Here is a 13,594-nt window from a genome sequence, read left to right on the forward strand (position 1 = left end):
AGACTGTGGACTGAACTCTTCCTCTTCCAATGAACTTGTCATTCCCTAAAGGACTCTGGCTGGCCCTCCACGGGTTAAAACAGTAAAGTGGGGTTTGCATGGCCCTGTACTGCTCCAGCTACAACACTCCACTGAATGTGCATTAAACATTCATTTTCACACAGATGTGTCATGTTGTCTATGATCATTCAAGTGTGGAAGTATGGATGAATGTAGGGTCAGTGATTCCCCCTTCCGTCCATGTTGCTCATGTTGTGGGAATTGAGTCACAGGGGGCAACATTACCGAATGCGGTTCGGGTGGCGCCAACACTACAACAGAGACACACGCATTAGTTACTTCCTTGTCCAGCCCAGGACGGAAGCAAGCCCAGAGCCCCAGGGTCATTGTTCACACCCCTATGCTGGACTGGCATACGCCAGGCCAGCCCACTCCGCTTACGCTTACAGGGGGGGGACAACAACGCTACATGTGCCAGGTCTTCCCTGCAGTGATCTGCTGATCACAGGTCTAGTTGTCAGAATGCCACAGCCACTCCCTCACGGCTGGTTTACACCCACACCACACCCAACCAGCACACGCGTTACAGGACATGTCACCCTGCCAATAAAAAGGGCCGGGCGCACGTGCTCAACGCCATTTCCACTCTCTATCTGGGTGTATCAGTGTGGTTATTATTTATGCATGATGGCGTAGGGCCCTACAACATCACATTCCCCACTGCCAGAGGTGAAATGATGGCGTCCGCACAATGATACTTAATCATAGAGGGTCCATGACTTGCGTTGCACAGACTTGGTGGCACCGGATACACTGCTGCCGGCATGGGCCTACCGCCACGGGACGGTGACTTTCGGTGCTCTGAGGTAGGGGCACCTTAAGTGCTGAGCAGGTGTGCAGCCTGCGATGATGCGCCGTCCTGGCGGTCCGGACTGGTAAGGATTTGTGTGAGCCCTGCTGGACCGCAGTGTAGGCCTGAACCAGTGGGCAGGGCAGGCCTACCGCCACGTGCCGTTGCCTCGCGGTTCACAGACTTAGTGGCACCTAAAGAGCTGAGCGGGTGATCAGCCTGCGATGATGCTGTTTGCACTGATAGGATCTCTGCCATTGCGAAATCAAGACCCAGACTCACGTGTGTGACCTGGTGGCCCACGGTGAGGGGCTGCACGATGTGTAGGCTGCCAAGGTCACCGGCTCCAGGCTTGGAGCTTGCACCGGCACGTGGTGGGCCCTCTTGGAGACACGCTGGTGGCAGAAGGTGAGCAGTGAGGCCTGGGTGCGCAGGGGCGGGCAATCACCGCTGGCCGACGGGAGGGGCTGGGGTGCAGCAGCCTGTGTGCGCAGGGGCAGGCAAGCGATGATGGCGTGTGCAATTATATGAACTCTGCCATTCAAGAATCTGGACTCTGTTTCAGATAAGGGACCTGGTGGACTGCAGTGTATACCGACACGTGGTTGGAGACACACCAGTGGCAGCAGGTGAGCAGTGAGGCCTGGTTCCGCAGTGTCGGCTCTCTCTCTCCCTCTCTTCCTTTCACTCTCTCTCTCTTTCTCTCTCCTTCTTTCTCTCTCTCCTGCTCGTCCTTTCACTCTCTCTCTCTCCCTCTCCCTCTCTCTCCCTCTCTTCCCCTCTCTTTCTCTCTCTCTCTCTCTCTCTCTCTCTCTCTCTTTCTCTCTCTCTTTCTCTTGCTCTTTCTCTCTCTCTCTGTCCTTTGATGAGTGCATGAAACACCTTCTTATCTTGAATTTTGTCTTGCAGGCTTAGACTAACAGATTGTCCAGAGAAGACCCGCAATGACTCCTCCAAATAGTTGTTTTGAGTTTAATTTGGATAAAATGATTTGTTTGGAAATTCAAAGATGATTGAATGATTCTCCTTTTTCTGACCACACGTGAATGTTGATTATTATAATTCTGCGACATCAGGCGAATTGTTTTGTTCATGATTTCGTAAAGTTGATGAAACATATCTTTGTCCGGGAGGGGGGTTTGTGGGGGTGCCCTGGGGGAGGGCGGTCCTGGGGGTGGTGGAGGTTGGCGTTGTGGCCCTCTTGGGTGTCCGACCTGCATGATCAGTTGCTCCATGGCATCTGTTGTTCTTCAGGTGTGGTTCTGGGCTGGGCTCCCTTTTATGGTGCAGGTTGTCGTCCGACTTTACAACAGGTAAGAGCAGGTGTTAAATCCCTGCTGCTAACACGCCTTATTGCGTGTTTTGGGATCTTATCGCCTATCTGGCTGGTCGTTGACAAAGTTGCAAAGTGGTGTTTTCACGGCTTTTTGCACGGGAACGCCTACTCTGTATATCATTAGCGTTAGTTGCCGGTGTCATCTGTGGTGATTTTTTTTGCGGCTGCTATCGCAGGAAAACTGGTGATATCAGCTGTTAGCACCATCTTGTGAATAGGGCGATATATTTATCGACACTTTGGCTGCGATAAAGTGCCGCTAACTCAGCTATAAGTCCTTGAGAATATGCCCCAAAATTCCTTGGTATACGGGATACAACCGACATGGCCAGATACCAGTACCAGACATTATTCATAAACCAAGATCTAACTGTGGCTAAATGGGACACTTCTAAAAATGGGTATGGTGCCTGATATGATTGAGTGAATCAGGTATATGGACTAGTGTATGGTGGTGTAATATCAAGGTCGAGGGTGGCCCAGGAAACTCAAAAAAATTAGATTGGATAGACCGGTAAATTATAAGAAGGAGCTTATCTATAAATCCCTAAAGATTTCCGTGAATATACTGCATACAACAGGGAAAATGATGTAATGAAATGCCTAGGGTGTATTGTAATCAGATTACCATCAGACTTCAGCAGACTTTAGCTGAAAAGTTGATGAGGTATAGTCTTTCCGATAGTCCAGCTAACACATCATTAAAAAATGACTATCTTGGTGTCCGACTTTCAGACACAATGTTGTGGCAGCCTCAACTAACTAAGATGACATGGGCAGGCGCTCCATCGGTGATATAGTGAGCCTCCGCCCGCTGCTTTTCTGGGCTTGCATCGGGCAGACCCCGTAGCTCCTACCCTATGCGGAAGCCTTATCTGAGGTTATCCAGTTAGATACGAGCAATAAGGTAGACAGGATCAGAAACGCTCAGAAGCTGATGTCTGAACTAGGGCTTCTAGCCCTTTGGGTCAAACAAGTTCCACCCCAAAAATAAGTGCTCAAAGGACATTATTGGGAATGTGAGGATCAGCAAGAATCCAGCAAACCCAAACTGGGGTACTTACCATTTCACCTCCACAAACAGACCATATACCTGGAGCCCTACCTAGACATAATTGAGGTCCCTCGAGACAGAATGTTATACATTCAATTTAGGTTTGGCAAACTCCCCGTTTGTGAGGTAACAGCTAACTGGTATTCGCACGACCTAACTGCAAGTGATTGCCCAAGCTGCAAGGCCCCAGTGGAGTCCGTTGCTCATGTCATGTTTGCCTGCCAGGCTTATGCCAAACCCAGGTCCAAATGGCTAAAACCGGTCTGCCGGCAACTGGGCACACGTAACCATTGGGATGCCTTGTGCATCTTAAAATCAGAGTTTAGACCACTCTTTGCCTGTGGAGTGGCCAAGTTTTTAAGCCACACGTGGATTATTAGGAGGAAGGCTCAGATAGGAACCTCACAGTATCTAGCAGGATGACTTTTATACACAGTTGCCCAAGGGTTCATAGGATGGTAATCCATGTTTCCTTTAGTTGTTACGCACATGCACTTTATTGTATATAATCACTCAGCAACTCTGTCCTGAGAGGGTTGAAAAGGCAATTGAAAGGACTGCTTGGCATTGTGTACCAGGCTCAACCAAGGAGGTTCCAATTGTGACAATACTGTGATGCTCTTTCCTCCCCTCTCACACCTTTTTAAGTACGAGTTAACATTGTAATGTGCCAATTTTCTTTTAACATTGATCTGCTGAATTTTATATTGCTCCTTTGTTGTAGCTGTAAATCGTAATGAATAATTTGTCTGTATGTTATTGTTACAGCTGTTGCATGAACTGTCTACTTTTATATCTTTTCGTTTACAATAATTGCGCTTTTTATAGCTGTTATGAAACAAGTTGTCGGAATAAAGCTTATACAACAACAATATTAAAAAATGATGCTCCTCATTGACGATTTGGTTGTTTTCTCACTGTATGCGAGACTGAAATTAATAAAAATGTATTATAAGAAATGAATAAATAAATATATAAATGGATTTTGAAGCATCTGCATGGGGCACAACAAAAGAGCAGCATTCAGAAATAGTGCCCAACTACAACCCATCCCAACAGCCCTAGTGCACACTAGACAAGGGTATAGGCTGAGGGTACTGACATGAACAACATGCGTTCAGGAGTGAGACAAGGTGGGAAAGGGTGTAAGCATAGGGCTTTAGGACAAAGTGAGTCAATTTACTCATTTGTCATATAATAAAATCAACAAAAACAAATTTAATGTAATGACTCCATAACTTGATGCATAGTGCTGCATGCATGCTTCCCAATAAGAAATTCAAGCAATTATTAAAAGAGGGGTACAGTACTAACCTGGGGTGTGGCTCATGTCCGTTTCAGCATCTGGAGAAAGAAAACAACAAGGTTAAAGCCATGACTGTATATCTTATAAAATATATCCATATGATCACATTTCCTTAATGTTTGCTCTAATACCAGCACTAAAAACAAGACATGTTTCCTAAAGTACATCAAGTGATTTTAAGCAGAGAACTGAGTATAAGGTAATACAGGACTTGTGTCCCATACATAAGGAATACTTTCTTAACTGTCATTCCAGTTATTTTATAAGGGAATTTCCATTATTGTCATAAGCAACTAATAGTCCCGCCCACGTGCGGGGACTCCCCAGCACTTCTTCAATATTTATCTTCTTAAGTGTAGACGTTCGGCTTTCTTCGGGTAGGCCTGCAAAGACACTTAAGAAAGAGACAAGTTATGCAGCCTATATACTTAGGCTACAATAGCCAAATTCTTCATCATGAAGGCAAAAAAGGGTCAGACCAAAGAATTTGTGTATAACTTCAAGATGCTTTAGCAAACAGCAAAAATCTCCTTCGCAAACCCTTTTCTATGATAGAGATGAAGGAGAGCAGGACAGTAGTGTGGCCTCAGAGGCTGTCGTTATAAGGTCAAAATAGAGACTGTGCCTTTGTGGAACCCAGAGACCACCAGTATATCATCATGCTCAGCGGGTGGCAGTTATTTCAGTTCTTCTTTATGGCGATCTATGATAATATGTAGATTCCATGGATACCTATGTCCAATCCCCCAGGGAGGAGGGAGGGTTGCTTATAACTATAATGGAAATCCACCTACGGGAGAACAGGAGTTACAGGTAAGAAACTATTCTTTAACTCAATCTTCCACCTTAACCGGCAAGGGATCCCTCCATTTTATGCAGATTTCTCTCTGGGCTATCAGGATCAGATATAGCAACGGCCCTCTATGTGCATTCTTCAGCTTCTTACTAATTATACCATCTTCTCCAAATAAAACAAGTGGCAAGTGCAGCGTTATTTCTCTGCCAAATATCCCCCTAAGAACATTCTCGGTTCCACCCCAATTGTCTCTCAGCTTTGGACATTCGAAGAATATATGCAGATCATTGGCTCCTATAGAATTGCACCTAGGGAACTTGGGGGGAGGGGTAGAGGCAAACTTTGCTATCTTGGGCGGTGTCCAATATAGGCGATTTATGGTAAAGAAATGATTTTTTTTCAGGTTTGTTGTTTTTACAAATGTATATAGGAGCCTCAGGGAGTATTCCCACACTGCCTCTATATCACAGTCTAGGGGGACCCCCTTCCAGACTGAGTGTTGCGGTGGGCACTCCTTCTCATCTGCCTCCAGGAGCTTCTCATACCACTTGGATATCTCCTTTTTAAGATTAACATCTTGCAGAGAGAGCTTCAGCTCCCTGTCACCGCCAGTTTCTTTCTTTTCGAATCTGAACCAAGAGGTTAATTGGATGTATTTAAACCTAGACAAATCATTCCCTATCTTTGCTCTTAAGACCTCCCATGGGTGAACGCCTTCTGATGATATCAAGTCTGACCATTTCATAATGCCTGCCCTTCTAATTGGTATATTGAGGCTATCTTTCAGACATAACAGGGTCCCCGGAGATTCCCAAATTGGGCAAAGTCTGAATAATACCCTAGTCCCAACCTGCTCCTGACTTTATACCATAAATAGAGGCAGACTTCAGTATTTATAAGCGCACCTTTTTGAAATACCTAGGGGCCCCGTATTTATACAAAAAAACATCCTCACCCTCCTGCCTCATCATTTCGCCCAGAAGTCGTCAGCCTTACCAAGCAACATCCGAATATTTTTTAACTGAAAAGCTACACAGTACCAGTTGATATCGGGAAGAGCCAGACCTCCGTTAATGAGCCTTCGTCTTAGCTTCTTCCATGCCAGCCTCACACCTTTATAAGCCCATATAAAACTTACAATCTTCCCCTGGATTTTACTGATGTCAGACTTGGGAAAACCGAGGGGGATGGCATTGAACAAATAGGTTAGCTTGGAAAGTATAACCATTTTAATTAGGTTGACCCTTCCATAGATGGTTAGAGGAAGGTTTTTCCACCTTGCTAACAGTCGATCTATTTCTTTTACAACCCTTTTTAAATTAATCTGTGGGATCTTATCTATTTCTTTAATAATGATACCCAGGTATTTAAAATCCTGGCTCACATCCCCCTCCCAATCCTGTATATTCCAGCACATCACCTCGTGTAGGAGAGTAGGATCTGCACTTATGTTGCACCCACTTTTTTTTCTGATGTTAACACTGGTTTCTGGCTATAGTCTGGCTGGGTCCCTGCTAATCAGGGCCCCAGTCTCTCTGTTCTCTCTAAACAACATATTAGATGCACTTGTGATTGGATACTGTGGTACCTTATGAGCCCCTAGTATATGCTAACTCTGGGATGGCTGCATCAAAACATGTTGTGTTTGGTGTCAAATGCTTTGGAATCATACCCCAACACCAGTAACTGGTGTGGGAGTATGATCCCACCCTTTTAGAGTGGTGGACTTGTTCCTACTGTGGAAACACGGTAGAATCCTGAAAGAGCCCTGGCATCACAAAATGGATGCCACCAGCACAGACACTGGGCTGCCCTCCTGCTGCTGTCCGAAACTCACAGTGGAGGAGGCCCAACAATAGACATCCTCTCACAGGGAGGTCACCTCCCAGACAGGATTTAGTGTAATGGGGCTGGGTGGGTGCACTCCTAGAGTGCTTTGAAGTCCTGCACTGGGGGAGCAGTAGGCTCCTCTGTGCATATGCCAGCTCAAACCGGTTCAGGGGCTACCTGCCCCTGCTCTGGCACGAAACTGGACAAAGGGAAGTGGGTGTAACCACCCACTCCCCTGACCCTCCTATAGGAGTGGTCATAGAGCTAGTCCCTCCCTTTCTTTTAGTATAAGATAGGGAACCCTTGCCATTGCAAACTAGATATCCCTGGACGACGCTCTGAAGAATAATCCTGGACCTTCGATGTTCCACTATCTCTGGAAGACTAAAGAATCTCCCTTGGAGTCAAGGAGTGACTCCCCTGCTTGGCAGGCACCAAAACTTTAAATCAACGGTCGCAAACTTTCCCGCTCCCGCCAGAGTCCGAAGTCCCTGCAGCCCCGGAAATGGATTTCCTGACTTCTCGATGGCCATCGTGAGTCCCCAGCAGAGCTAAGGCGAGTGGACCCCACGAGTGACGAGGAACAGCAATACCCGGGTACCATGCACTATTTTCGAGTGCAATCCCTTCACGACATTCTACAAACTTGTACATTAGACCACGTGTGGTCCAAGCCTCCAGCAGGATTTCCACCGAAGATCAGAGGCCTACCTCGTCCCGAGTGACCGTGGGCTCCTGTGAAGTGAATCCTCCCGAGGCGTCTTTGCGATCCCTTGCCCATTGGCTTGTGGGTCCTCTGAAGACTTTTCTATTGAACCAAAGGGCTCCTCTGGTTGCTCCAGGCCTGCCCTGACTTACCCTTGCTGGATGAGTCCCTCAGACCTTGCTGGTCTGCACCGCTGACTTTCTTCACTTTCCACAAGACTTGCTGTTGCCAAGGCATGTTGGCTCCAATCCGGTTGCCGACACCTCAGTAAGCTGCAGACTTTGTGGGACACTCTGAATCCAGCTCCTGGTCATCATCGACGCCTCCTGGACCTCGTGGCTGAAGAGTCAAGACACCTGTGATCACCTGAAATCACCCGACGACTGTGGGCATCCATCTTCCTAGGCCCGGGTCACTGGCAAGTGACTTTGAACACTGTCTCCTCTGCTTTCAGGTCTTCTTTCTTCTGAATCCACCCTTGGATTCCACCGGACACTTCTTCTGTCTTCACAAGCAGCAAGTCTTCTTTTGCTCCCATTGAAAGCAACGCCGCAACTCGAATCCAAAAGACATCTATGCACCCGGCTTCCCTGGGTGAGGTAACTCGTGCACTCCGGTGATCCTGTGTGTGTTGGCTCTAGAACTACTTACCCTGTAAGTGACTTGCTTGTAGACTCTCCCGAAGTATCCTAAAACTTTAAAATTCCAACCGCGACTTGCTCCATTGAAGTTATTGGGATCCGCGGCTGTGTTCTCAAACTTCATGCGTCTCCAGTGGGTCCTTTACTTACCTGCCTTGGGTGGATTAGTGAGGCCCTAGCGCTTCTGAAGACCTTAGGTCTTCTCCCTTCTCAAGTCGTTCTTCTTATACCTCTTTTTTAGTATATGGTCTGGTACGCCCTAGGGCCTCAGCCATATAAGTGCTTAATTTGTTGTGAAACATTGATTTGTGCATATGTTCCTGACTTCTAATCTCATAAAGAGATTAGTAGAGTGTGTCTAGAAATAAATACATATATATTTTATATATATACCTGTGTGGTGTCCTTTTATTTGGTAATTCAAGAGATTATAAGGTAAAACAAGCTGCTTTACATTCCTCAGAGACTTAGCCTGAAGGCTGCTCCCCACAGCTACCACTAGGATAGCTTTCTTTAAAAGGTTGTCTTAAACCTATCTACCATAAGAGTCGAATTGTACTAGTGTAAGGTGTCCACTTTAACTAGTGACCAGCATATGCCAGGCCAACTTCTCACACCTCGGTTTTAGATGTAGTAACTAAATAAACCGATAGAGATCCAAACTCCTCTAGTAACCGTTCAGCCCTTGGTATTGCCACAACAGGGTCTGCAGTGTATAACAGCAGGTCGTCCGCATACAGCACAACCTTGCTGCTATAATACTGAGATTTGAAAGAAATTATTAAGGTATCTAATCTTATCGCCTGAGCCAATGGCTCTATATATAGGTCAAACAATAAGGGAGACAGGGGACATCCCTGTCTTGTTCCTCTCAATATATTAAAACTAGATGTCAAGATCCCTTTTAACAATATCCTGGCTGAGGCATTCTCGTAGCATTTTTCTAACGTGTGCAAAAAAAGTAGACCCAAAACCCATTGTTCTCAACACTTCCCACAGATATGTCCAACACACTCTGTCGAACGCCTTGGCCGCGTCCAGAGCTACCACGGCCAAAGGCTGGACTCATTTAGATGCAAGATCTATAATGCCTATGAGTTGTTGGGTCTATTCTTGAATATATCTTTGGGGGATAAGTCCTTTCTGATCTGGATGGATCAGTTGTAGTATAATCTTAGACAATCTTCCTGCCAAAATGCTCATGAAGATTTTATAATCTGCATTCAGCAGGGAGATCGGTCTATAAGAGTCTGCTCTAGAGGGGTCTTTAGCGGGTTTCAGGATAAGCACAATAGTTGCCTCTTTCCAGGATCTAGGGACTTGACCCCCTGATTGGTAGATCGAGTTGAACAGGGTTTCCATTATCGGGATTAGCTCCTCTATAAGGAGTTTATACACTTCATTCGGAAGCGCATCTGTGCCTGCTCCCTTATTCCGAGGCATAAACGAATCTCATCTCTAGTTATTGGGGCGTCAAGCAGATCGCAGCTATATGGTGTTAAAGTAGGTAATCATTTTTCCCTTAGCCAGATTGTAAGGGCATCAGGGTTTGGGAAAATATCTTTCTTATATAGCTCAGAGAATAAGGTGAGTAAACAGGCTTGAATATCCTCCGGCTTATTATATGTATCTCCATTTTCATGTATTATTAGTTCATTTATATGATTTCTAGACCAGTCCACTCTACCGCCCCTGATTTTTCCCCATACTCAAAGTTCTGCATTAATTTTGCAAACCATTGTGCTTCGCACTTCTAGTCTTGCTTCATCCTATATTCCTGACGAGCCTCATACAGCTGCCTCTGCGCTTGTAACTGCCTCAGCCATCCCCGGGTTCAGCCAGGAGAGCTTTGTCTAATTGACTAACTTTGTCTTCCATTGTTTTAAGTACTCGGGATTTCTCTCTATTCTTAGTGCATATGAGACCATGTAAGGTGCCCCACAAAAAGGCCTTAAATGCGTCCCATACAAAGTCAAGAGAAGTAGACCCTATATTTAATGCAAACTACTCGAGACATGCACGTTTAAGCTCTCCAGCAGTCCCCGGGTCCGTCAACATCGCCCTCTTAAGTGTCCACCTAGGTCTTGGCACATGGCTTCTTCCTACTAAAGAAAAGGCAGCGGCTGAGTGGTCTGATATATGGCTTGGATGCACATTAATCGATTTTATGGCATCCATGGTAGATCTATCTGCCAACACAAAATCTATTCTTGAGAAATTACCATATTTACTGCTATGGAAAGTAAAACCATTAATTCTTCCCTTCTTAGCTCTCCATACATCTGATAGTTACAGATCAAGTATCATGTTATTTAAAGCCTGAAAAACCTGAGGCGCTTCTACATGTCTGCTCCGATTCGATCTATCAAGCAGGGGGTCGAGCAAAACACTAAAATCTCCCCCTATTATTATAGGAGCAGTTATTTCCATCAAATTCCATTGTAGTTTGCATAGAAATGTAGGGTTATCAATATTTGGGCCATAGAAAGATGTACAGGCTAACTCTCCAGCAGAATTGCCCGTTTGGATCAGGCAGTGGGGAAGGAGAATAACCTTAATATCTGGCTAGACTTTTTGACATGGAGTAGAGCCTTGGGGCTTGTATTTCCCTTCTTGCTTTCTTGATCTGATGATTACACCATCAATCAATCAATCAATCAATCAGGGGTTTATATAGCGTGCTACTCACCCGTGAGGGTCTCAAGGCGCTGTGGGGGTGGGTGGGGCGGCTCTGGATCAGTCGAAGAGCTAGGTCTTGAGGACCTTCCTAAACGTGTGCAGGGTCAGGGAGCGTCTGATGTTCACGGGGAGCTCGTTCCAGGTTTTGGCTGCGATGTGGGAAAAAGCTCTTCTGCTGGTTCTGTTCCTGCAGATGTGGGGGATCTCTGCCAGGGCGAGGTCAGTGAAGCGGAGGTTCCTCTTGGGTACGTGAAAGGATACTCTTTAGTTGAGGTATTTGGTTCCGATGTTGTGGAGGGATTTGTAGGCGTGGGTGAGGAGTTTGAAAGTGACCCTCTTCTCGACGGGGAGCCAGTGGAGGCCTCGTAGGTGATGGGTCATGTTCTCATGGTGTGGTACACCAAGGACGAGTCTGCCTGTGGCATTCTGGATGGTCTGGAGTCTGTGTAGAAGAGTTTTGTTGATTCCGGTGTAGAGGGCGTTGCCGTAATCTAGTCTGCTGGTGATGAGTGCATGGGTGACAGTCCTTCTGCAGTCGGCGGGGATCCACTTGAAGGTCTTACAGAGGATGCGAAGGCAGTTGAAACTGGTGGAGGCGACGGCGTTGATCTGGCGGTTCATGGAGAGGGAGGAGTCAAGGATGATGCCCAGGTTCCGAGCGTGGTCTGTGGGGGTGGGTGGGCTCCCGAGGGCGGAGGGCCATCAGGTGTTTTCCCAGGTAGAGGTGCATGTGCCGAGGATGAGGACCTCGGACTTCTCTGAGTTTAGCTTCAGGCAAGTGTCCTTCATCCAGGCTGCCACGTTCTTCATACCTTCCTGGAAACAGAGTCTGGTGTCTTCGGGATTCTTCATGAGCGAGAGGATGAGCTGGGTATCGTCAGCGTAGGATACAGTGCTGAGCACATGCTGTCTGACGATGGCTGCGAGCGGGGCCATGCAGATATTGAAGAGCATGGGGCTGAGTGATGATCCCTGGGGTACTCCGCAGTTGATTTCTGTAGGCTTGGAGAGGAAGTTAGAGAGTCGGATTCTCTGGGTTCTGCCAAGAGGAAGGATTGGATCCAGTCGAGGGCGGCTCCTTGTATTACTGCGTCATGGCACCCACAATGGTGTGGGTCTGGTAAGGTTTACAGACTGAAGCGAATGCAGAGGCATCAGGGCGCACAGGTCAGAAGGGTGGCTATACATAGTTTTGCAGACACTTTTTGGTGATATGAGTAAAAAAAAGAGAAACTTCCTTCTCTTGTAGGGGATTTCCATTTATAGTCATAAGCACTGAATAGAGTAGCAAGCACATCTCCACTAAGAGTGATGGAGAACACAGAGGACCAACTAAGGTAGCCTTTAAGCAAATAGATTTCTGAGGGAACTCTCCCTTCTTGAGTGTCGATTCTATCATCAGAGTCTAGGCAATAATGTTAGGTGAATGTGTGAACCGATCTCCACATGACTGCTTTGCTAATATCTGCTATAGAGATATTTCTAATTAAAGCTGTAGTGGCTGCTTTACATCTAGTGGTTTGTGTTTTAGGTTTAGCTGACAGTGTTTTGTTAACTTTTTGATAGCACAACCGGATTCAGGAAACGGAAATGAGTTGTTTGGAAGTGGCTAAACCTGTACATAATGGACCATAGTTGATAAACAATTGGTTCGATCTGCGGATGTCCTGTATTTTATGAAGACAGAATCTTAAAACTCTCCTTACATCCAGAGAATGAAGAGTTCTTTCTGCTGGAGTAGAGGGATTCTGAAAGAATATTGGTAATGAGATGATCTGGTTGACATGGAAGTCCGAAATCACCCTGGGGAGGAATTTCGGGTGAGTCGTCATGACCACTCTGTTGGAGTGGAAGACTGTGTATGGTTCATGAGAACATAGTGCTTGAGTCTCGCCACCCCTACAAGCTGATGGTATTGCTACAAGGAAAGCTTTCTTCCAAGAAAGGTGTTGCAGGGAGGCATTGTGGCTAGGTTCAAAGGGGCCCTGCGCTAGGCGTGAAAGCACTATATTAAATTCCCAGGGATGTCAGGGGTGACTAATGGGGGGAAAACTTTCTTAAATACTTCTAAAAAAAATCCTTTATCATGGGGATTTTGAAAAAAGAGGTTTCTGAAGGACATTTTCTGTAGGCAGCAAGCGATGCCAGGTATACCTTTATAGAAGAGAATTGCAAACCAGATTTATCCAAGTGTAGAAGGTATGGAAGAATAACATCTTCTTGGCACGTAGTAGGTTAAACTTTATTAGAGCTGCACCAAATGCTAAATCTCTTCCACTTGAAGGCATATGCAGAACGGGTGGAATGAGGCTTAGCCTTCTTGAGAATCTACATGCAGTCTTGTGGCAGGTTCAAATTTCTGTTTTGCACTTGCTCAGAAGCCATGCAGCCAAATT

At 46.2% G+C, this 13,594-nt stretch overlaps 1 protein-coding gene across 1 annotated transcript in view; it reads right to left on the minus strand.

The window, feature by feature from the left end:
* LOC146830355 (uncharacterized) overlaps window positions 1–13,594 on the minus strand; it is a 485,325-nt gene that overhangs the window by 327,795 nt on the left and 143,936 nt on the right. The window contains exon 6 of the mRNA XM_085603720.1: window positions 4,555–4,584. Coding sequence (XP_085459846.1) covers window positions 4,555–4,584 — 30 coding nt within the window. The remainder of the gene's footprint in view (window positions 1–4,554; window positions 4,585–13,594) is intronic.

Source organism: Triturus cristatus, chromosome 5_1, assembly GCF_964204655.1.
Source record: "Triturus cristatus chromosome 5_1, aTriCri1.1, whole genome shotgun sequence".
NCBI classification, from domain to species: Eukaryota; Metazoa; Chordata; class Amphibia; order Caudata; family Salamandridae; genus Triturus; species Triturus cristatus.